Genomic DNA, 25,437 nt, shown 5'->3' on the forward strand with positions numbered 1-25,437 from the left:
CTGAAGATAATCTATTGTTACAATTTTTATAAGCATTGCATATCAATTGTATTAAATGCTCGGTAGTTCTAGTGTTAAGTGTGTAAAATCGTAAAATATGCAGCATTTGTTTCCATTGATCTCATAGTATTAAAATGAATCATAACAAAAAGTGTTATATTAATCAGACTGCCCTGTTTATATTATTCACTATAAAAAATAATTCATTTCGCTAAAGTGAAATTGTACTGTTGAACATATGTTTTCTTTTCTAATATTCGGCAGGTGTAACTTATATTATATTTTTTTGTACTTGATACAAATTTACAATTTTTTTCTTCCTATTTGTATTTCTTGAATAAACCAAGTGAAGGAACTGCAGATTTCTGCAAATTGAAATTTAAATTCAACGAATGTTTTTGCTTAACCGTCAGTCAGCAATATCGATTATTAAGTCCTGTTGAAAAATTGTTCAATTTATCTAACATGGAGAGGACAGACTGCTTGGATCTTGCACCTAAAAAAACCTGTAAGTATTTATAATGAAGTACCAACTTTTTAAATGCCATTCCCCGTGGTTAATACTAGATTTACGAACATTTATTGTACAGTTTATTCTATTGTTTTTAGAAAAATTATTCAAAACTGACAAATTCATTCATTTAGATCTTAGAAATTAGAAGTTTAAAACTAGACAATTAGGATGCACATTTGTGTAACTGTGTTAAATTGACGCGTTCCGTAAACCTACATAATATTAATGATTCACATCGCCGTTCGAGTTAGTATTTCGGAAATATTTAATAAGAAGCAGTGTGTGGAGAGCACCAACCACATTATAGCAAAATTTGTTCCTTGTAATATATATATTGTAATTTGTTCATAATTTATTTTTATAGATTTTTTACAATTTTATTTTCCGAAATAATGTCTTGCTTTAATTTCTAGTAATATACTCTACCCGAAAATATCGCAAATTGAAGTCTCTAAGTTAATTTTACTTTTATAAGATCTGGCAAATTTTTTCATAATTTTTCAAAAGATTATAATCTTGTGAGTAAAATCCTACAGTACATTTTTTAAATATTAACTGATTACAAATGTATGAGCCTTTAAGCAAAATCTCACTTTTTTATGATTTCACGTTGATTTCTAACTGTTATTGTAAAATTTAATTACGCCAGACAACAAAAACAATGTTTTTCCCATAAAAGGAGTTAAGAGTAGTTTCAAATCGTGTTTTGTTATTACAGAAACGAAAGAGTTCAACAAAACATAGAACTATGACACTGATACTCAAGTCTGAGTCAATGATCGTCTCCCTTTGCAGCTCAGCGTAACGGAACAGCTGAATGCATGAAACGATGTCACTTTGTTGTAGCATTGTATTTTGTTATTTATGAACTACTTTCTAACAAAAACTAGGGCACTAAAGGTATACATTCCCAAAAGTGCTTTATTTTTGCTTGACGCATATTATGATCCTTTCATTTCCATTTTTGTTTGTGAACAATAGACCGCCAGCGTTATGACACTATTTCTCCATTAGAATGTTTCTCCATTTCACAGATATCTTGGTGGAAACAGTTTCTATGTTCGTCAACGTTTTTAGAAAGAAGGTAGAGTAGACCGAAGCGAATCGGACCAGTTCAGATTTAACAGCGAAAAACTAATAGTTAAAATTTAGATCCAACATTTTTCTCCATAGATTTCTTATTAATACGCATTCGGCTTCAATATCCGTAAGAACAAGGTTTTAAAAACTTAAAAATCTTCGTTTTGCAAGCAAACATTTTTCAGTTAAAAAAATTTTTTTTACTAATATTAAAACTGAGTATATATTAATAACAGATTTATAAAAAAGAATTTTCATTCGAAGTTTTAACAATTAGTTTTTCGCTGATAAAGCGAGAATCTAGAGCGGAATTCAATTTCTTGTAAAAATTTTCGGTTAAATAAAAAATTGTACAATTTAATTATAATATAATCAATTATTGACATTTTTCTTGCAAATATACTACCTTTTAACACTACATTTATTAGCATAGTTTTCGTAATACGACTCTTCGCAAAGACTGCATCGAAATTCTTTATTGCAATAAATGCAATATTATTCTTTAGAAGATCTTGTATTTATATATGAACTCATTCGTCTTTATTAGTTTTTATTCTTCTTTTAACAGTGTTCTTCTTTAGCCTAGTCTTTAACTTATTTTTTTGTTTTTCAAGAAGTATCATTTTATTGATAGGTGATGTCAAATGTAAAATTGGGTTTTTTAATTATGCCACAAGTCTTCTTTGGGTGGTAAAAAGTATGCGATAAATTTCCGGAGCTTGATGCATTGGTTAGTTCTTCCGAATTAATTCTTATTATTGTATCCTTAATTTTTTTGGGCTTCGTGATCCCATGGTGTGTCTTTTTTACACGTATGCACTATCTATATGTAAATTATCATGATATTTGTAATCAGAGACATAATAAAAGAAGAAAAAATAGTAATGCGATTCACCCTGCACGATCTGATCCGAATAGCCCTGTTTCTAAGGATTTCAAAGTGAATACGATAATTGAACAAAATACAATATAATAAACTAAAGTGCATTAAGTACTGAATTTAGACATCTTAAGGGCTAATGATAAACATATAATAAACATATTTGAATTTCCAAGCTTAGCTTGCTATTTTAAATGTGAAATTCCAACTACATACGTATTTTAGACTAGCGACGAATACGTTACGTTCGCTTCGATTCTAACAAGTGCTGATGGCAAACAACGGTTCGAAACAATTAAAGATGTATTGGATTAAATATAGAGAATGTGTATGAAGAAATATAGATGGTCAGCATGCTTATTTCTATAACAATGCAACAAATACGTTCAATATTCTTATTTTTATCCGGTTTGCCTCGATCTGTCCTACTATGTTCAAATGAAACTGTGATAATACATTTCAGAAAATATATTAGTTTTCCAATTCTTTGGATCTTGATGTATACTGTAGCATATTTTTGCTGTTTAAATCACGAATTTTATCAAGCTACGTATCACATATTTCAGACAATTAGAGCATTGATGAAATTATGAAATTGATACATAACACGTTAATGCCATGGGGATCACCGGTGACCCCCAACCAAATTGAATTCCTATAGTCCACTCTATATATCAGTAATGATAATGCAATTCAATCAAATGATTAAATATTATATTTTTCCTATTTCTTTAATTTTGCTCTGTGAAATCATGCGGCATTCAACGCGTTAATAAAAAATTAAAGCGTAAATGTCAGCGGAAGTATTTTTGTGTACCAATATTGTAAAGTGAATTAGCACCTAGATTATAATTAGATTATATTTATAACGAACCATTACAAAATATAAAGCTAGTGCGAGACGAAACAATGGTGCTCGTTCGAAGATTATGTTACAATAATGGTTTTATCAAAATAATTCACTTGTATACTGAAAACTGTTGAGGCGTTTATATAAAACGCCGCAACAAGCACGCGATGAACAGACGAGCGTCATCCGGGACGCGTTCGCTCCTGCGTATTCTTCTATTGTTTTTCTCTTACTTTGCTCGCACCCATGGCGTTCCCTCGCATTCGACCAGAAGTCTGTGTATTGTCGCATGGTCAACCTAACGTTCACCTCATCAATCTTATCAAAAACTAATGATAACTTATAATTTTTCATAACGTTCAGGGTAATCAGATTTTCTTTCACGTGGATAGTTTTTGATATTGAAATTGAAAAATATTCAGAATATGTGATTCGTTGTGAATACTTCCTTCTCTGATATTATACTTTAATATTTATTTAACATCTATTCAACATTTAAATGACCTAATATTTTCAAATGAATACTGTCACATTTAATGGTTCATATTTTTATAATATATATTTTAACTTAATAAATAGTCTATGAAAATAAGCGTTAATGCCATTCATTTTAACTTCAAAATTATTGTTAAGCAAATAAACAATGAATGTATTTAAACGATGATATGAAATAATTGAAAGAAATTCATAGATTTAAAATTGCAGACGTGTTCACCTTTTTTGTGTCGGGAGCATCGGTTTTGGTTGTAGTAGAGATAAACGACACTGAAGTAGGAGTAGCCGTTGTTACGGTGAAGTACGCCATCATGGTCATTGTCGTCATTGTCGCAGGAAACAGGACCAAGAGCCAAGATTTGCCCATCCCGCGACCTGCTCATTTGTACTTCATCACAAATATATTTTTGTTAGCATAATCTTGTTTTTAACTATTTTATTTATATAAGATAGGCATATAGAGAGTTATTAGAACATATAAGTGAATATCATATAATAATGGACATAAATATTTGGACAGTAAGAAACTTTTAACACTACTTCTACCGAAGGTGTCAAAAGACACCTTTTAAAATTTTAACTTACAATTATTTTCTCAGTTTAGTCATTCTTCCTCACTTGAATTTTGAACATTTTCTATGGTTAATTTTGTAAACGTTATTAGAAAAGACAAAAAGTCATTTCAGAATATACGACTAACTTTGCGAAATAATTTTAAGTTAAAAGTTTCAAAAGGTGTCTTTTGACACCTTCGGTAGAAATAGTGTTAAAATAAATAGTTGCATCTAAAAAATTAATAATTTTATTTTAATCATTACTGTGTAATATTTAACGTAGTGCTTAATACTGTCAAATATAAAGAAATAAAGTCTATATTCTTAATTTACTAATTTAAGTGTAAATTTACTACGGTGGAATAGTAAACATGGTTTTCGATAATATGATTTACGATATACTGAAATTAATTTATCTAGGTAGCAGATAATAAACATTAGATAAACAAATACTTTTATTCTCCTAAGGTATTAAAATGTTATAAATTTTTATTAAAATTGCTATACTATGGAATATAAATTTCATCTTTAATGTCCATTAAAATGTAATTAAAATTAAAACTATTACGGATTTTTCTTACAAAAACTATTTTTGTCTGTCACTATATAAATGAATCTACATGTATATACTCTAATTTTATAGAATTTTTAGCTGATCACAGCGATTAAATTAGAACCAACTAGTAGTATCTGGGGTATTTTCAAAAAATGATTTTTCAAAAAATTAAATATGAATGTTCATCGATTAAACATTTGCGATATGCGATTTACATTTGCATTTAAAATCATCTGTTTTTTACTTGTTTCATCTACGTACTCTGTATTTAAGTTAATTTATAAGCTTTAATTGTAGGTTTCTTTCAGATTAACTGATTAATTTGATGAACAATTTGTGCGGTTGAAACGTGCTCCGCAATTTAATCATGAGCTTTACAATCTAAAGCGGATTTGCACAAGATTGATTCAGTTCGTGACCTAAACATTTTAACGCAAAATTCAATGCAGGTTACTTAATGAATTAAAAGTCCTTTACACTGACCTTTTTCTTTTGCATTCAAGTGGTGCCGAGTCTTAGCCCCGGGTCCATGGGGCGTTCATCAACTCCCTTTAATATTCTCGACATTCTGTGTGAAGGTTCTTTTACCTTCGTTTGATTATCTGTCACTTTCAGCGATTACTCATCGTGAGGAATTGATTCTGTAAAATGAAAAATGAGTGATGTTTTAGATCACAGTTATAAATATCAATATAGGCAATATCAATATGATAAAGTGACATTAACATCATATTTTTATCAAATATTTTGAAATTAATAAAATTTATTGTATTTACATGTATTGACTGTATACAGGTAAGAAAATTTTATTGAATTTTTTTTATTAGAAAATATTATTGCACTAATAGTAATACATAGAGTCTGTGTTATCTTAAAACGATTAAATATTTTGTGAGGGACTAAATATGTTATGAAATCGTTTCCATACTAGCTTTTCAATAATAACATCATACAATATCTATTACTGTTCAAATACATAGTTGTTACATTGACTCTGTTCATTGAAGTATGCCAACGTACCCGAGTACGAATTGTGATTACGTTGCGGATTTTTATACAAATTCATTCTGTCAGAATGGAATGTGTAAAAACTTGACACTGTATAGAAAATTTTCCCTTTGATTGCATATTTTATTCTCACGATAGCAACTAATTTAAAATCTATCTCTAAGTTCGTAAAAATATTTGATTTCATTGTGTTCTTGCATGTACCTACACAACTATATAGAATTTTCAATGTATATGAGTAATAAATATAAATAAATGTTAATAATAAAAACTGTTAATAATAAGAGTATTAGTACTATTAATAATAAAAATAGTTATACTAGTTTTAATAGTTTCCAAGGTATCCCAATTTTCAGGATAGTTTTCACCCCTTTAACATAGTCGAGTGTCGATAAAAAACATACGTGACAGGTATTTTTATGAAAACTACATTATATTTGAATTTCATGAAAATCCATAATCAGGAAATTAGGAAACTGTATTGTAAGTTTTAAAAAACGTAAAGCAGCATTAATAATTATACAGAGTGGAAAGAAATGATTGTCCCTTCTTGTCGTAGTGTGATTTTACACTTTCGGTTTGATGGAGATCGAGGTAAAGAAGTTGCCGCAAAATTCTCTTTGATCTTGAGAAAAAGGGATGCAACTTTTTATTTCACCATCGCATTCTACTTGTCGCGGAGGTAAATTTTAGTGTAGATGTAGAATCACGCTTCGACAAGGAAGTACAATACAATCATTCCTTTATTTTATTTTATTATCTACTTAAATTCTATAATTCGTAAAAAGACTATTTACTAGAAAGGACGGTACTAAATTTGTTTGATGTGTATCAGCGAATCGGAATTCCGTGTTTATAATATAATGTAATTGTACATTCTATTCTCTGCATTCATGGATAAAAATATCTGTTTATTAGATATACAAATTCGCTAATATAACAAGAATATACGTATTGTATTTGGTCATTCCATAAATAATATAGTTTTTTGTATCTTTTTTATTTTTAAAAATAAAAATAAACAAAACATTTTTTAAAGTAACTACAATACGTAGATAAATAATGTATAGATAATGAAAGAAAATCTATTTTAGAGTAAAAATAATTTTGTATATCTTTACTTTTAGATATAAAAGAAATATAAAAAACCGCATTATTTATGGGATGACCTAACAGATACAATGTGAATGTAGTGTATTATTATAGAGAAGTGGTTTAACCCTTTACATTCTACAGGTGCCTCTCAGTCATTACTCGATTGGAACATAAAAATTGTAAAATTTCGTATTTAATATTAAGTCTTAAGTAATGTGTCGGTACGTGAAATGTGTAAATAAAATACCTTTGTTCCCCTTAATTTGTGAATAGATTTCATTGAATACTTCTAATGATAAATTTTTGGAGTGCAAAGGGTTAAATATGTCTATGAAGAGCGTTACCATTCAGCTTTCAACAGATTTATGATAGGGATTGCATGCAGTCTTAAATGAAAGTGAGTGTAATTGTCGCCGATCGATGGTTGATGGTCAAGTTGTGTCTTTCAACTATCGGATAGTACAAGGATATTTATTTTAAAGATTCGAGTGAAAGTTAAGGTAGCAAGTAGCTCAACGTTGCATTATCATAAAAATAAGGGCGTTCTCCTAAAATGATTTGGCCACGTAAAGAATGAAATTGGAATGCTTACAGCTAAGGGGATTGTACTTAACCTGTTAACTGTGGAATTTAGTTTCAAAAATCTCTCATTTTGCATGCAATAAAATAAAAAAATGAAGTGTGTACTCGTCAAATGCAGGACGAATACACCTAGGGTATATTTTAATGAAAGACCAAAACAAAACAAAGAAGAATTACATGTTTGTATGAAAAAATAAAGAGTTGATCATTGAAAGAAAGTATCATTTCAAGTTTTAAGACGGCGTGTATGTTCGTCAAACGCAGTTAACTAGTTAATTGCACGACAGTAACCCCAGACTTCGAATAATTAGATTTTTTTCGTGGAATGATAATCAGAATTCTAATAAACTGATGTTACGATAATTAACACTTGTTTACTTAAAAATATACCCAGTCGACGTTTCATTTGTGTTTATATGTCAGTTTAGAATTGGAAACTATGTGTTATACGGAGATGACAAATTGACAGAGGGATTGAATTACAAAAGAATGTGGACGTGATTGGTCAAAGTGGAAGAAGGTACGTCTATTTTCGCCTGTATTTTTGATTCTAACGTGTTATTTGCTGGAACTGTCACTATAAGGTAACTGCGCCTAATATGGAACACCAGGATATTTCGGAAAAGAAGTAACTACCATGGGAAATACTTCTTTAGTAACAGAAAACAATCGTATTAATAGTTGTGTTAAGTAATAGTGTTTAGTAGTACGTTAAATTTTCTTCATGATCTATCATTGAACATGTTTATTTTTCACTAGTCAAAAGCAATTCGCTGGACATTTATTTTCTTCTTAGAATAGTTATTATTTTTCTATCGGAATACGTGAATTTCTAATTTGGAACACGCTTCATATTTTTATTTTGGCAAATTACAAAAATGATAATAATGGGAAAAAATAAGCCCAATGCATTATGTTCACGAAGAATGTACTAGTCCTGATGTTATTCATGTATCCAATATATAAAAGAAAAAAAAGAAAAAAATTAACATAATATAAGTTGAAAAAAGTGGAAAATTCGTTTAATTATTCTTTTTAATTCTATAAATATTCATTTTTCGTAATAAAAATGAGTTTTATTTATAAATTACCTAGCTGTTCCATATCAGGAGCCATTTTTTCAGATTACTGTCTTTGACTTTATTTATATTTTTTACCGTGGTTTGAAGGCATTTAAATTTTTGCATTGTTACTGATCAGTGTGTGAATGTTTATTCGTTTCTTCGTGTTTTGATGCAGACTTCATTGAAAAAGATGCATATCTCTCGTTGTAGCAAGCTTTTCAAATCAGGTGTTCCACATTAGGTGTCATTGCCCTACTAATCCGATTGCGTGACGATGAGAGTGAACAAAGCATATAGTTCATAGCAAAAGACCTCTCTTGTCCCTGTGCTGTTAGCCCAGAAGTCATCTCTGTACTAAAATTAATTTTGACCCGACAAGAGTATTCTAATCGAAATAAACTGTTCATAATTTTTTAATAGATTTTTAAAATGTTCAGATTAAATTCACAATTAGTTTTTTTTTCAACAATTCAGTTACTTAAAGTTTTACTGATATGAATATAGTTCTTCTGTAATAATAGACAACATTTCAAATACGACTAACTTTCCTAGTTAATCGTACTGATAAAGGTTTGAAGAAGTTCAAGAAATTAAATTATCCATCAAATCTTAAAGCATGCATTTGTAATAAAATTCCGAAAATAGAAATTTTGTACAGACTCATCAATTTATCTGTTTGTATTTCTTTAAACTTTCTAACAGTTGAATTTCACATTTTGAAATTCTTCATAATTTGGTAATGTAAATTGGGTGGTAATGTAAATTGCCCATGTAATCATAGCAACCAAGTATATCACGGAAATCACAGTAATGGTGCCAATATAGTGGAAAAGATTAATTTTTTAATTGGTACGCACTCAACACTTTCAGTTGAGTACTTAAAGAATCAATTCAGCGAGTCTCGCCTCTCCGCCTTGTTCGATTCGCAGATCGAGCTTTGCAATTCTCAGTTTAAAGTGACTGCCGTGAACAGACCATCAAAATGTAATTTTAATAAGGCAATTTTTTAGAAAAGTATATACTTACATACGTAAGTATGTGATAAAATGTTTCGGACAAAATTTGTATTTTTATTTGTTTAACTCTTTAGATCTTAAATAAAAACTTTTGGAAAGTTTCACAATATACGTTAAGTAACTTATCATTTTTAACAAAGATAAATATTTCCATAAAAAATAAAACTTGCGCTACCTACTAAAAGAGGGCGATTATTATATCAATTTTGTAGTATCGAGAATATTTATTGTAGGATGAATGGTTTGTTGTGCGTGCGTGAGGGCGACCAGGTCATATTGCGACGGACCGGCGCCGGGATGTTTGGGAAATAGTGTGACTGCGTTTAGACAATTTCGAGTGGCTGAAAGAATGCGAGGAAGAGTGTCTGGAACTGAGCGACTGAACCGTGAGAAAAGTGTGTACGTGACTGCGTGAGTTTTGACTATGGACGAAAGATGCGAGTGAGAAGGGTGCAAGGGTGAGAAAGACAGAGCGAATGGGGGTGTGTGATAAAAGCGAGTGGAAATGCGTGCAAGGACACATTTTGGTGAGCGACAGTGGAGAAGGACACATTTTGGTGAGCGACAGCGGAGTAGGACATTTTGGTGAGCGACAGCGGAGTAGAACATTTTGGTGCGAGAGTCGTGTGTTGTATTTTACGTGTTGTTGTCCGTATTGTTTCCTTTATCTTATTAAATATATTGTTGTTTTCCTAATTCTCTTTTTACTAAAGATCCACATTTTCAAATATCATCTAATAGTAAACCACCACCGATATATACTATAATTTTATATTCATAGATTCGCGATTACTCCACTGGTTCGTGTTTTACTGATATTGAAACACGTTTTAAGGCGAAGCCACTGGGAGTTAACGGGTTAACCTTGAAGTGATCTTGAAATGACCCGTAAAAATTAGGTTAATTTCTTTAAATGGAACACCATAGTGTCTTATAGATATCCTTATAGCTGTTATTCAAACGTTTTCAAAACAGTAAAGTTCGTTTTTCAGCATAACACGTTTTTGTGATAATAACGTTGTAAGTTAACGCGCCACTAGCGTTACCCGGTGTACATCGTGAGGAGATTGCTCAGTAGGAATATTTATAAGGATATTATAAATTAAATTACTTATAATAATCTTACTATTAAAATATTAAACTAATACAAAATTTTATAGTAATCAGTGAATTGGACGCTGCGGTCCAGTAACATAATCCCGAGGACCTGACTTCTCCAGTTATGACTTGTTTTTGTTGGGTTGGTTAACACAAACGGCTTGTAAAACCTTTGTTCACATTGCCGATGAACTAAAAATAAAAATAACACATGTATATACAAAAATAGCGCCTGACATTCTAGAAAGAACAGAAAAGCAGTTTTTAGAAAAAATTAAAAAATCTTTGGTGGTAAACATGTTGAAGGATGTAAAAATTGTAATTGTCGTTAGCACATATATAAATGTAAATATAAGTACAGAGAAAATCAACGTTCAATAATTATATTAATTTTATTAATTTTTACAATATCATATTTAGGATCATTGAATTTGTTTTTATTTGAGGCTAAGTTTGTATTAGGAATTTTTTGTACCTCAAGGACGGTTCGGGGTAATTCTGGGTGAGATGGCTTGATCTCATTTAGATTGTCAAATATCGATATTTTCAATTGTTTTTGGTGGTGTACTGAATCTTGCAGAGAAACCTATTTAACTGTTCTTATCTGTATTTGCTTTCATAAATATATATACACATTTGTTAAGTGTTAACCCTTTGCTCTCGATAATATTTGATATTATAAATATTCGTTATTTCCTGATGAAATATCGATAACATTATACGCAAGTAAGCAAAGAAAAATCTTGTATAAATTAAGAGATAGAACTATTTTGTTTTCATGTTCCACGTTTTAATACCTTACACAAAATTTAATATTGAATTTCAAATTTTACAATTTTACTGTGTTGAATCAAATTTGAATCAAATGTCGGCTCTTGAGTGCAAAGGGTTAATGGTATTTATGATGTAGTAGTTCTTTTAAGAAAAGTGGGCCATCTCTCCTCAATTTACTTTATGCGAAAGAAACAAATTTTGTACCCAGTTATTTGATTGGTTATGTTATGAATAAAATCGTTTCCACGACACAATATTGACCGTTTTACGCCTTTGACGTGCATTTTACAGCTCGAAACACGTTTACATTATTAATGTTATTTTTTCAATTATGTTATATACTTACTTTATATAATGTTGTCTAAGTATACCTGATGGGGATTCTTTCCTATGCAATATAATACGTAAATAAATAATTATTCTCCTTTTTTGTATGCTATTTCATTATTTTTACCCCATTTAAACACATAAATACAATTAGCTGCAAGCTATTATATTTGTAGAGCCAAACTGTCATGACGAGTCAACGTTGAGCCCAGATATATCTCATCAAAAACGTCAAACGGCTCGTATCATGTCCCGAGATATCTCGTCCAAAGCGTCAAACGGTCAATATCATGTCGCGAAGTATCTCGTCCAAGGTCGCCAAGGAGTTAAACCAGCAGATTAATATCAAACTAACTTGCAAAATCAAAAATAGCGTTCAATGTTCCTTCAAACTATTAGACTTTATGCTTGTTTTGATATTATTTTCTTATTTCTGTCATTATTAAAAATTTTTTTTTAATCAACTAAAGCAATAAAGGTATCTTTCATTTTTTTGTTTTATTCCTTTTACACCTCAGAATAGTAACATAGTATCGCGAATGACACTGTTAATTATATACTGAATTTGAATTTATACATAATGGATTGTGAAATGACTTGGGTTTAATATATATTTTAACTAAACATAAATGATTAATTAAACAAAATGAATGCACTCTAGAAGAATTGCATTATGAAGGGGTGAAAAGTAAATGGATACTTCGGTTCATTTGTCATCATCACTAATTAACAGCTAAGAACGCCATCCAACCAACAATGTGAGCAGACAGGCAATTGAACACATTATTAAACACACTCCAGGGACAGGCATTAGGGCAGACATTAGAATGATTAGAAATACTAAAAGATATAATGAAGATCGTACCATTAAGTACAATTCAATTATAAAGATCAATTCATAATCCATGTTATCTCCTACACATAAATAAATGTATATATGGACATTTGCCCCAATGCGTACAAATAATGTGCTGTTCCCAGCAGTTTAAGAGTTCAGACAATTTTTAATCTACCATTATAGCCAGTGTCAAGAAGTCTCATTGCGATAACAATACATCGATTAATCTTATACGTGTTATTCATTAAAGGACAAGAATCGATATACCGCGATTCACAATTGTCATACCTGACCACTAGTTTAAATTCAAACCCTCTAATACCCGATTCAGCGAAGGTAATATTTCAATGACAGACTTTACATTCGATAACGTCACTATCAACCGAAAACACCAACAAAAAATTAATTATGCGATATCCGTATGCTGCACTGGGTTCTCATTTACATCGAAGGTCTTCTGTTTTTTTTGCAGAAGCACTTGTAGAAGCCATTTTGACCTCAACTTCGCGCGAGTTCAGCGAACGTTATCTTTTTCGCGGTTTGCTTACACGTCCACTTATTACTCCTGAACCTTTTTTATTGACTCTTTTTGTCTTACCTATGATGAACATAAAAATAACAGAAACTCGGTGCGTCACGGCACGTAGGTACACGAATTCATTCTCAAAACGGTACTTCGAAAAATAATTTGTACTGAAGCCTGGAATCCATGTAAAACCTTTTGCATTCTATTCTCAAGACGTGAAACTACTGTTTAAGATAACAAGAAATTTCAATTTGTTCAAAATATTACTGTATTACATTTTTTTTTAATGTATAAAAATGATAGAAGAGATTACATTTAACAAATGTTTACGAAGAATCGAAGAGATCACGATGTTCACGAATAAGACTGAGAGGTACTGGATGACCTTTTTTTATTGCCATTAAAATACATTCTTTATCTTTAAGAAACGTCCTCACAGTTCTTTTCAACAAATTTAGTTTTTAGTTAATCTCAGAACCTTGCATTTCATTAGTACTTCTTATTTTAACAACATAATTTAAGAATCTGGACATCTGACGCTGTAGTACTATTATACATCCGTAAATAATGGTGTTAATTCTCGATTAATTGCACTTGTGTACTTATGTTTACTATAAATATGTTTAATAAATTCTTAAACTGTGTATAAAGTATGAAGGTTAATTATGATTGTAATTAATAGCAGTACATTATGTTTAGGACTTAACGTTATGTATACATTTATGCATATTACTAAACTAAACAGATATAAACTTTAGATATTAACTTTATGGTTTAACATGATACGTACGAATTCAAACGCACGAATTCAAACAGGAAGTGAGATCGCTACGAGAGACCTTCAAGAACCTATAAAATCTATTCACAGATATTGTGAACATCTTTCAAAGTATACAATCTGAAATTATGAAAACGTGATAATCTATTGCACGACGAATTCTTTACTCAAGTAAATTTCAGACTGATTCAGTTAAAATTAAACACGTAAAGCGAGAGATATTGGTTAAAGACAATGAACTACCATTACGTAGTAGCGTTACGTATGCAACTGCAAAACGACGAAAATTGGAAGGACGTTGCTCGAAGCTCTACTATACACGTATGTTAGTGATATGAAGGTCACTTCTATTTTTTCAAGCATAATCATGTAATTTTCTTGCATCAATCTACCTACTTGGAAAATCCATCAAAATAGAAAACATTGCATTTAACACTAAAACTACCGGACGAGTGAAATTGATCCACGCCAGAATTTTTATTTTGCAAGTATTTAAATTATGAAAGCGTTTTTGCGAAAGATTTTTAATTAAATTTGAGTATTTGTACAGATACAAGACTAGGAGACTCTTCGAATCTCAAGAAACATATTGTTCTAATTTTTCTATTATCAAATAATTCCAAAAATGTAGCAACCTGCATATACGTATAAATACAACAAAAAGAATGATCGTTAAAAAGAATAACAATTTACATTTTATTGTAAAACAAATCAATAAATTTCATTTTAACAGATTAATTTAGTGAACATAATGAAAACTACAAACAGCGAAAATACTTTATGGCTTGAGTGGTAAGTTTAAAGTGAAACATATTGCGACCCGCACGGCACGGAATGTGTTAATTGTGTACATTACCATATTCTGGTGCGCAGAAAATGCAAGAATATTTCATATGTAACTGCTTGGATAATATAAATCTATAACATCCCTTCCGTATTTAGATATTTTATTCCTGTAGATTAATGTAGAAGAAGTGTCACATAAAACAAGCTAGTTTTTGGTGTAATTTAACCCTTTTTTTTAGCTTCGATATCTAAAATCAAAAACTGCAAATGAATAATTTAACTATTTAACCAACGAGAGACTGATAGGTGGCTTTTTTTAGTATTTAAGATTTTGACGCATAATTCAGTTTTTTTATTAAAAGAAATGTTAGAAGTTTAGAGTTAATAGAAAATTGTCGACCGTTAAGGGTTAAATTATTTTAACAAACGAATCGGATGGAAGAATCATTTTTTTGTAACGTTTTACCGAAGTCACTCGCAGTTTTTACACTTATGCATATTCACATCATTCTATTTATTGTATATGTACAAATTTTTTAATTGATGTGGAACTTACAAGTTTACTTACGAATTTACCCTCGAGCGAGATACTAAGTAAGAATGACCATGAAAGTAATTTTAAAAGTTTAAACAAGCACTGTTACTTGTAGTTGCATAAATACACTCGCTATTAGTTCTCTCAAGGATTTTTGAAGACAAATTAGAAAATTTGTACGAATATTCCTAGTATCTTTCTTAATGTAAGTCTCACGTTTACAAAATTTTAGAATCTAAGGCCATTTCAAGATTAGAACAGTTTGTATGAATTAATGGAGAATAATGTTAGCTGCATATAAAATAGAAAAAAAATTATATTAACAGTAGGTCAAGAGAGTTTCCGCACACCTTAGTTCAATTAACTGATTACAAATCTAACGCAGATTAATATCTAACGAGGACTTTATGAAATAACATATACAGTACTGAGATAACAAAAATAAAGATTTTAAGGTCATTACTTAATAAAAATAAATAGTATGTATACAGATAGCTATATAAAGTAAAACCAAAAAAGATTCCGTACATGTAAATATATTCAACTTAATTCATTAAGAGAAACGAAATTTTGTTTCGTTTATTACAGTTAATAATTGGTCCTGCTTTTGGCTTCAGTACCTCCTTCATTCGCTTTCACATTGAATTAACTAATTTTTCTGCTATTGAAGACTTGCTTAAGCTCCACTTTTCTAAGAATGCAGGTTTTAATTGCTCCTTATTTGTTACGTTATATTTTTTAATGTGTATGCCTCATTCATCCCATAGATATTCTATGGGATTCACATCAGGAGACTATGAAGGAGCATGTAATTGTTTTGGACTATTACACAATAATTCTTTAACTTTTCTTGCAATATGCTTTGAGCCGTTGCTTCGTTGGAAAATAAATCACAACCCAAGATTTAATTTCTGTACACTATCTTGCATATTATCTTCTTAAATATTTAAAAAAACATGTGGGTCCATAATGCCCTCGATAAATTGTAACTTTCCTACTCCAGCTTCACTCATACACCTCCAAACGAGAACGCTACCACCACCATACTTTATGGTTGGGCACAAATTTTTTATTTCGATTTGTGTATTTGATTTTCTCTATATAGTAACTCGACTATCTGAACCAAATACGTTAAATTTTCTCTTATCAGTAAATAATGCTGAGTTACAGAAACTTACGGGCTTGTCTATGTGTACCTTTGCGAACTCTACATGTTTCTTTGTGTTTGTTTTACTGACTAAGGGGTTTTGTCTAGCCACCCGGTTATTATATCCTTCTTTTCTTATGGTAATATGAACAGTTTCAAGCACTACTTTTACATCGTAATCAGTTTCAATCATACTTGCTAGTCTTGAAGCACTTGTTTTTGGTTCCGTCCTGATTGTTCTCAAAATGGCCCGTTCATAATGTACTTCCAGTTTCTTATAACGACCACTATGCTTTTTGTCTTCGAAAGATTTAGTTTCATTAAACTTGTTTGTAATATATTGAATCTTGGAAGGTGATTTCTTTAATGTATTTGTTATTTTTTGAAAGGGTTGGCCTTCTTTTCCAAGCTTACGAATTCAAAACTACTAATTCACGGACTGTAATTGGAATTTCTATTATGAAAATGTTATTATCTATTTAATTATACAATAAGATGTTCACAATGATCATTTTTTTCTTATTAATAGCATACTGACTTAATATTGTTACTGTAGCAGTAACTGATATTTATTTTAAAAGAATTTTTTCTTACATTCGTGTCATGTACGAAAACTTATTTAGCCTTAAATCTTGTTTCTTTGAATTTAAATTTACGAACTGCCTATTAATAAAACCGCAATTACCAGTTGTGCAACTCATAACTAGACATAGATAAATATAAACAATGCAAATAAACATCATTATTGACTATTTCTTCAAAATTATATGACTTCAAAGTTTGAAACTTATTTGACTCACTGTATATTCACGCAGAAAATACGAATTACTTTGAAAAAAACATAAAAAAATGATATTTAAAAAAAAAAATTTTTTCATCCTATTCACAGCTTGAAACAGTTTTTACATGAGCAACGATACTCATATTATTAGAAATAGACAAGATACTCAGGTAATTTTACGTGAAATATCTTGTATAAACGAAATATTTGTTCAGATACATTCCGTATCCCGATTTTAAGGATTATTTCCATTCTTCTAATATGGACAATACTCAGTTAAAATGCACATGTTCATTACAGCAAATTTTAATGCAAATTTGTAATTACTAGGTATATCAATACGTTTCCTTATTAAAATTATAGTTCTTCATATGGAAAATAGCAGTTAACACAATATGTGTCAAATATTTGTATAAAAACTATATTATGATAAATTTTTATCAAAATTGGAGAATGTCGCATTGATATCTTGCATTATAAGCCGTATTCATCGCCAGATTGCATATCATAATGCAGTTATGGTGATCATAAAATTTATAATATTAATATATCCATAATAAAATTTATAATATTAATACGTCCATATTATTTTTACCATACAGTACGTTTTAATGGATGGAATTAATTTCTTTTTTATACCTATCTCTCTATTTACGTGGAATAATCATTCCACGCGGATCCATTTTACGCCAATAATAATTGCGAAATAGAATCTGTCAGCACAAAAGAAAACAAAAGCACATTTTATTTACTTAATTAAGGTCGTTACTAAATTAACATCGTGCATAAAGCTACCTAGTAAATAGTGTTCAAATTTACCGCGTAAATTGAGGGCCAAGTTTAATGCACATGGTGATGGAGGTATGTACTGACTTATAACCTATTCGCATCATGTTTAAATACCTTCGCAAGTGTTAATGGAATCTGATTGAAATACCCTAGTAGTGGAGTAGCGTAGGTAGCAGCTTCATAACATTTCTAAATAATCATATAAAACCAACCAGTAAACATTTTTAGCCGTTTGGCGAATTTTTCCATTGGCGAGGAAAGGAAAGCTCGATTCGGGTTAGTTATTCATTAGACATTTAAAAAGTGTCATTCAGACAATAAAGATTAGTATTATTCTTTTCGTGAAAAAGACCATCATGTTTGATTTCAGCAATCTAAATATTCCCGAAATATGATATTTAAATAAATAATTTTACTGCCTGGATACGAATAATTATACAATTTTTTAAAAGTCTTAACATTCGCGTTCATTAAAATATGTTATTCTTTAATATGTTGCAAAAATGAATAAAATATTTAAGAATGAAACTAAAATAATTAAATTTAATCCTCTTACAATTAGTACGAATGTTGTTTTGTTGGTCGCTGCGTCTGCTTTATCTTTCGGGAAATTTTGATTTCTTGCTCAAATTTTTTGTGTAAATATAGTGTTTGTGTTTATGATATTAGAATGCGTTAAATTGAGAAATGTATGGTCAAGGTTCTCACAGGAAAATTCTATTTGATGAGCATTCCTTATCGTAGGACCTCGGACTACTTCTGATGCCCTTAAGAATATTGTCCGTGACCAAGCGTATAATGAAACCATATTGTGTACCCTGTGTATATGCTACGCATCGTTCAGTTTCTTTAAAATCGATACCTTGTATCTTCACGCCCTGTAATGTGTAATGTTTCTTTATATAAAAATTATTTAAAGAAGAAGTGTAGGTATACATTGATTAAGCACCACAATTTTTCGATTGTGAAATCAAATTTTTTGATTTACGCTATTTTGTAACGAATCAAAAACAACCATTAAATAAATTTTTGTTATATAATAGATATCTGTAGATATTGTGGGAGGAGAAAAATATTTTATTCTTGTAAACAATATTTTTACCATACGACTGGCGACAAAACAATGAATCCAAATCAAATTGGATGCACAATATACACATTCGAATACATTAATCTCACTCGCGCACTTTCTAAAACATTCTTTCATCGCCATGCATTAATTTCACATACATTTGGAATATTCTAGATTCATTTACCATGAACAGAAAATCAGTATTAAAGAAAATTAATTTAGTCTGGAATATTCCAGTGTTTTGAACATTTATTCAAAATACACACATACGCACAATCATCTATTGCACACTCGTTCATGAATACATCCATTCCCACAATATTAAATACTTATGATATGTTTCTTGTAATTTCTATTTTTCGAACCAATTAACAAAACTATTTTCTTTAGTTGACAATTATATTATATCCATTTGTTTGATATCTCCTATCACTATAATAATGTAACGAAAGTTTTATTTGTAAATTGTACTCATATATCTATGTGCAATGTGAATGAGAAAAGAACTGATTTACCTTATATACATATATAGGGACTAAATTCTTTTAAAAAATGCTTCTATTTCCAAACATAGACACACTTACAGCTAATAAAGCGAACATTGGTTTATTGATTGTTAACGAACAGAAGAGTCGTTAACAAGGAAACTTCGGTGACTTGAAAATTTCGACCTTTTTTAAACCGTGCACGCTTATAAGAGCCATTACAAGCATCGAACAATTTCTTTTTTTTGGCCTAATTTCGGTACTTCAAGGTGAAATCACTCCATGAATGGAAATAGCAGTTACCATATTTTCCTGTATATGTATCTTTAAAACTGTAATATATATAGAATAATGTTTAAAATAAAAATTCAATATTTTTCATGCTTAAGACAATGCCAATAGCTCTCTAGCGACAATATGGATCAATTTTAACAATACATTATTTTCAGTTTCTTCAAACATTAATCAAGTATTCAAGTGAAACTATTTATTTTCGAAATCATTTCGAATATTCAATGATTTTAAGGTATCAGTAATTGCGAAATAAGACAACCGAAATCAATCATTCTGACTGGTGCCGTAGTTCTAGTGTTTAATGAAGAATCCACTTGACTTACCCCTTTATTGGGATATGTACAGAGAGAAAGTTGTAATATCTAACGAACCGATAAGGTGATTTTTATAGAAACAATTAAGAGCATAATTTGGTGGTGTAGTGACTAGGAGTCAAGGTTGTTCGATGATCATATTTGGTAACATATGTAAGTTCATCGGATGCATTTCCCTTATCTACTTGCTGAGCGGTTCTGCTATCTTGCAGGTGTCGGAAGGAAGTCTCTCCACCTTCCGTATGGAACATTCCACAGGCGTGAGAAGATAGACATGTGGTTCCTCAATAATGTGTCCTGGAGAATTAGGTTCCTACACATTGTTCTACTTTCTGCTGCTAAATATATTTAGAATTGTAGCTCTGGTATACACGAAACTCAATTTTTAATGTGAAACTGAATAATAATAACACTGTCCATGTTATCAGGAGTAGATAATATAAATACTCTATAATATAATAATTGTACTCGAATTTCTGTAGGGTATTACACTTCGAATACTTTATTTCTAAATAATCAGTGTATTTATTTATAAATATTGTATGTATGTTCCTATCTATAATAAATATTTTTAACGATAACATTTTAAAATCACTAAAGTCTTGCCTGTTTGAATGAAAAATCATTATGTGCATTTTTTTGGGAACGTAAAGCAAAATTAACATAATTTGATTTGTTAAATTTGTGTGAATGAGAAAAATATTTAACACTTTAACTGCTAAGTAAACACTTATAAAAATTCATGTGCAGTCGAAACAGTTTTCTTAATAAAGCAGAAACAAAAAAGTTGACATTTTTCATAACAATTATTTTACTACCTTTCCTATATCTCATACATCCAATGAAACTTAGTTCGTTCGATACGGCACCAACAAAATTAATGTTTAAGTTTATGTTAAAAATGGTGTCGTCCGAATCCGGATGACGTGACAGTCAAAGTGTTAATCGAGGGATTAAGAAAGTTGTCAATAAAGTTAAAAAATAGAAGTTAATGGTTAACAATAGCAGTACAAAACGTATGAACTACAATGTTTACAAAGATTTAATAAAAATTTGATTTAAATTAAAATTTTGCACATTGTCATATAAAAAAGACTAGTCGGAGTAGTGAAATCAATAATCTTAGTACATTTCAATATTAATATTTTCTTTCAATTAACAAAATATTTGAACTAATGAGTTGCTTAAATTAAATACCAAAACTTTCAAATATTTTTAATAAATATACAACATTCTTCTCTTTAGTACGTTTCATATAATTTGATTGTTTTCTGAGATTCCAGATGAGGCTACTGTGAAACGCAGATTGCAGAATCGATTTCACGTCAGCACATTTATTTGAGAGAGTATCTAAACGAAGAATTTGCTGACGGAATGGCGTCTGAATTTTAATGAGAGCAATGTTTCGTAGTCGTTAAATTATAATTTGAAATCGTGAATAGAATATAAAGGCAGATATTTTATTTACGTGCGAGCGACGCTAAAATTAATGTACGTTTAACTGGACTCTGCTATCAGAATTTCATGATAAATGATTTCAACAATTGTTCTGTATCTTCACAAGTATTTTTTCAACATCTAAAGCGCAGAGCGCAAAATATATGAAGGATTTTGTTCGAAATGGTTAACTGAAAGTTTCAATTAATTGAATAACCATGTCACACAACATATGAATAACTTGGGAAAATGAAATTATGAATTTGAAATTTAATGCCAGTAATATTTTCTATAATGAGATATTATTACATGAGCAGGAAAGAAAGGTGTTAATTAAGAAGATTTTAATGTATCTTTATTAATATCTTGTACCAAATATAAAAACTTTTAACGAAGAGTTTTATGATTATTATTATACTCTACAAAGAATATAATTTTATTAAATAAAATTCTCTTTCAGTAATCTTTACGTTTAAATATTTCTAGTTCTTATAACATTACCTACCAATATTCATGGCAAAATAATAAATCTTAACATTGATGCATGTATATTTTGAAATAAAATTTCTCGTTAAAAAACATTACACTATATTTTTCACTTTTTTCCGCGTATATTACTTATTGTTGAGTTGTTTCATTATTACTGAAATTATTATTTATATGTTTCATGTTTTATTAGAAAATATTACACTATACTTTTTTCGCGTAGATTTATATCCCTTTAGGACGTGTCGCCGTCTTGGAGACATCCTGTGTATCTTGAAACTAATTTTACGGGAGGTATAGAATCGGTGATTAGAGCTTGAACATCAAACTGTGCGGTGGGTGTCCTCTAAAAGAGGAAGACCAAGATTTGCAAACACTGCTGGATAAAGACTCGTCATAAATGCTGGATGAGCTAGCAGGTCAGTTCAGAAAACACTTTATAACTGTGTCGAAATCATTTTATATGGTGACGAGGCTATTGAAGGTAAGAAACGCGGCTTTTACTAACAAAGAAAAGTATCAAATCCGGAAATTCAGTAAATTATGATACTCTGTGTGTAGGTAAAGTAAGTCAAGCCTAATAACACATTGCAAGTCCTTATTTGTATCGAATTTCACTTTGAAAGGATGAAACCACCCCTTGTGATAAATGTAAATTTTTCTTTCCCGTGAATTATCTTGAAAACGGTAAGAGACAGCAAAAAAAAGTTGAAATAGAAAGTTCATTGTTCCTTTACATCTATGAAAGTGCAAAATAAAATTTTCAAAATTCAAAATTCAAATTCAACATTTCAGATTACTGAAATACATGCGAGAAAAATATTATATATTATCTCTGGCGAACTGTTGAAAAAATTTCTATTCTGAAATTTTTTTACTTACTTTTTTCTTACTTACTTATGTTTCATATTTCGCATAAACAATAATTATTATCTTAAATACACATTGTTTTAAATTTAACCTACAAAAACAACAGCTTTGTATGAAATAAATGGATCTACAAACATAACAGCTTTATATGAGATAAATGAGCTAAAACAAAATACCAAGTACACTGCAGATTTTTGTGTGCTTTATGCAATTTTAAAGTGGAAAATTGCATAAAATGTACATGATGCAAGAATATATATAAAGCATCCAAAGTTTAGTACCTTTTTTTAATAGTTTTGAGGGAAAACAATTTTGTACCTTATTTCTATGTTTCTAATTATATTTGAAAAAATTTTAATTTGTATAAATATCCATCGTCTAATAATAAGTATAGGTACGTTAACAGATTTAAGTTTGTTAGTCAATAAATCCGCAATTTCTGTTGCTAAGTGTAATTCGTGTTTCCAATTCAACGTGCATTGAAAATAAGAGACTACAGAAAACATGCAACGAAGCGACTCATCGCAGCAATATTATAAGACCGGAAATGCTTGCTCCATTTTGAACTTTTTTTTTCATTTACTTCCGCAACTTGACCTGTATTTATGCCATACCTTTAGATTGTACGATGTTTCTTTCTTTGGCGAACGTTATTTCTTTCAGAAATTGTGTCATGTTCATTTTCCAAGTATCATTTCTATTATTAGTCTGGTTTTAGGCATTCTCAGAATGTAACTGGAAGCTTTAATGTCCTTCCAAACGAAATGTGTTCAACGTCCACAATATATCTACAAAAATTGGACCATTTCAAAAAAATGTATAAATGTGCACATTTCGGGAATTGGGTTAAAGTTTCAGTAAGTTTCATAAAGTCACCTAATATATAAGGTGTTTCACGTAAAACAGGCCACCTGAATTTCTTTTTCGTACTAACATGCAATCTAGGTTAAATTACTTCCAAATACGAATTGAATGGGAAAGCTATTTTGTAAGAAATATTTTTTTATACTTTTTAAAGGTTATTCTTATTTTTTGAATGCATATCGATCTGTATTACGAAAAGTAGGGCAGGTTATTTATTTTACGAAGACTAGTACTTTCCACATTCCGAGCCCGAACAGTATAATGTTTTCATCTATCGAGACAAAGAATATGCTGTTTTGAAATAACAATTAGTATATTTCAGTGGTTTGTTCCGAAAGTTAACGCGGTTTACCTTTTGCCACAAAATGTATTAAGTTTACAATAAATTGCTTAGAGCACAACTAGTAAAATAAAAAAATAAATGATTTTTTTACTTATAAAAGTGGCTTTAACTGTTTAAGTGCCAGAGGTCTTTGCAAAAATCTGATAAAAAAGAGCCAAACAGCACGATCGCGGTTCCTTCGTTTTAACTCGAAAACTGAATTACGCTTTTTTAATTTCACATTCAAAAATTCTACATGGTGCGATCATACCATTTTTTTATTTCTAAGCAGCCAATGATAAAAATAAGAGTAAATAATTAAAAATGAAATAAATACATATACTTAATTTGACTCTTTGAACCGACAGGGCGACATTTTTAGATAGGTATTCAAACTGGTTAATAAAGTAAGTAAAATACACATACAATATAATATGAGTTAATTGTTTAAGTAATAATAACATATTCTTGTAACAAATCTACAGATTAGATTATATTTAAATTTGCATTCACATCTGATTGCACTTTTATCTCTCTAATTAAAACAATTCTAACCGAAGAGTAGTCTTTCGTCGATAAGTCTTGGAAATTAAATACGTTTGTTTGCGATTTTTATTTAATTACATATGAATTGTAAATTTTAGATTTTCTCGTGAATTTGCACCACGCGTCTTGTGTATACTGACTTCCTTTTACAGTATTGTTCAATATAGGTATAGAATTGTTATTATTTTGGAGGTGCCTAACATCTAGGAATCTAAAAAAACTAAATGTTATAATACTTCTCTTGTAACCTTTTGTGGTCGAATGTCGCAATAATGGCGACTTCGAGCTTCGGTATCTAAAATCGAAAGCTGCAAATGAATAATTTAATTATTCAACTAATAAGACACTGACATGTGATTTTTCCCCTTCTAATATTTAAGACTGCAACGTATACTTCAGTTTTTTTATGAAACGAAATATGAGAAGTTTAAAACAGTCTCGTCCGCAAAGAGTTAACAAAAATTGTTGACCGTTAAACGATAATTGTGTTAAATTCAATAAGAATTGACCATTTACAGTAACGTAAAAGTTAAAATTTATCTGTTATTTATACTAACGTTGAAATCCAGAGTAGTTTTAATAATTATAGAAAAGATAGTTTTATTTCGATTTTGTCTGCCGCAATTATCCTTACTTAGCATGAAATCTTTGACGCCATAATCTTATTTCATTTG

The 25,437-nt window shown here is 29.9% G+C and overlaps 1 protein-coding gene across 8 annotated transcripts in view; it reads right to left on the bottom strand.

Moving 5' to 3' along the window:
• LOC116426355 (putative G-protein coupled receptor CG31760) overlaps positions 1 to 25,437 on the bottom strand; it is a 151,996-nt gene that overhangs the window by 43,054 nt on the left and 83,505 nt on the right. For 7 of the 8 annotated variants that reach the window (XR_012999876.1, XR_012999879.1, XR_012999878.1 and 4 more), the window contains exons 2-3: positions 5,413 to 5,570; positions 4,040 to 4,207 (exon numbers count right to left, since the gene is read on the bottom strand). Coding sequence is in view for 4 of the 8 variants with exons in the window: in XM_076372847.1 (XP_076228962.1) it covers positions 4,040 to 4,186 (147 nt within the window). In the remaining 4 variants the exon portion in view is untranslated. The remainder of the gene's footprint in view (positions 1 to 4,039; positions 4,208 to 5,412; positions 5,571 to 25,437) is intronic. The other variant, XM_076372846.1, reaches the window with a different exon arrangement.

The sequence above is a fragment of the Nomia melanderi genome, chromosome 12, assembly GCF_051020985.1.
Source record: "Nomia melanderi isolate GNS246 chromosome 12, iyNomMela1, whole genome shotgun sequence".
Taxonomy (NCBI): domain Eukaryota; kingdom Metazoa; phylum Arthropoda; class Insecta; order Hymenoptera; family Halictidae; genus Nomia; species Nomia melanderi.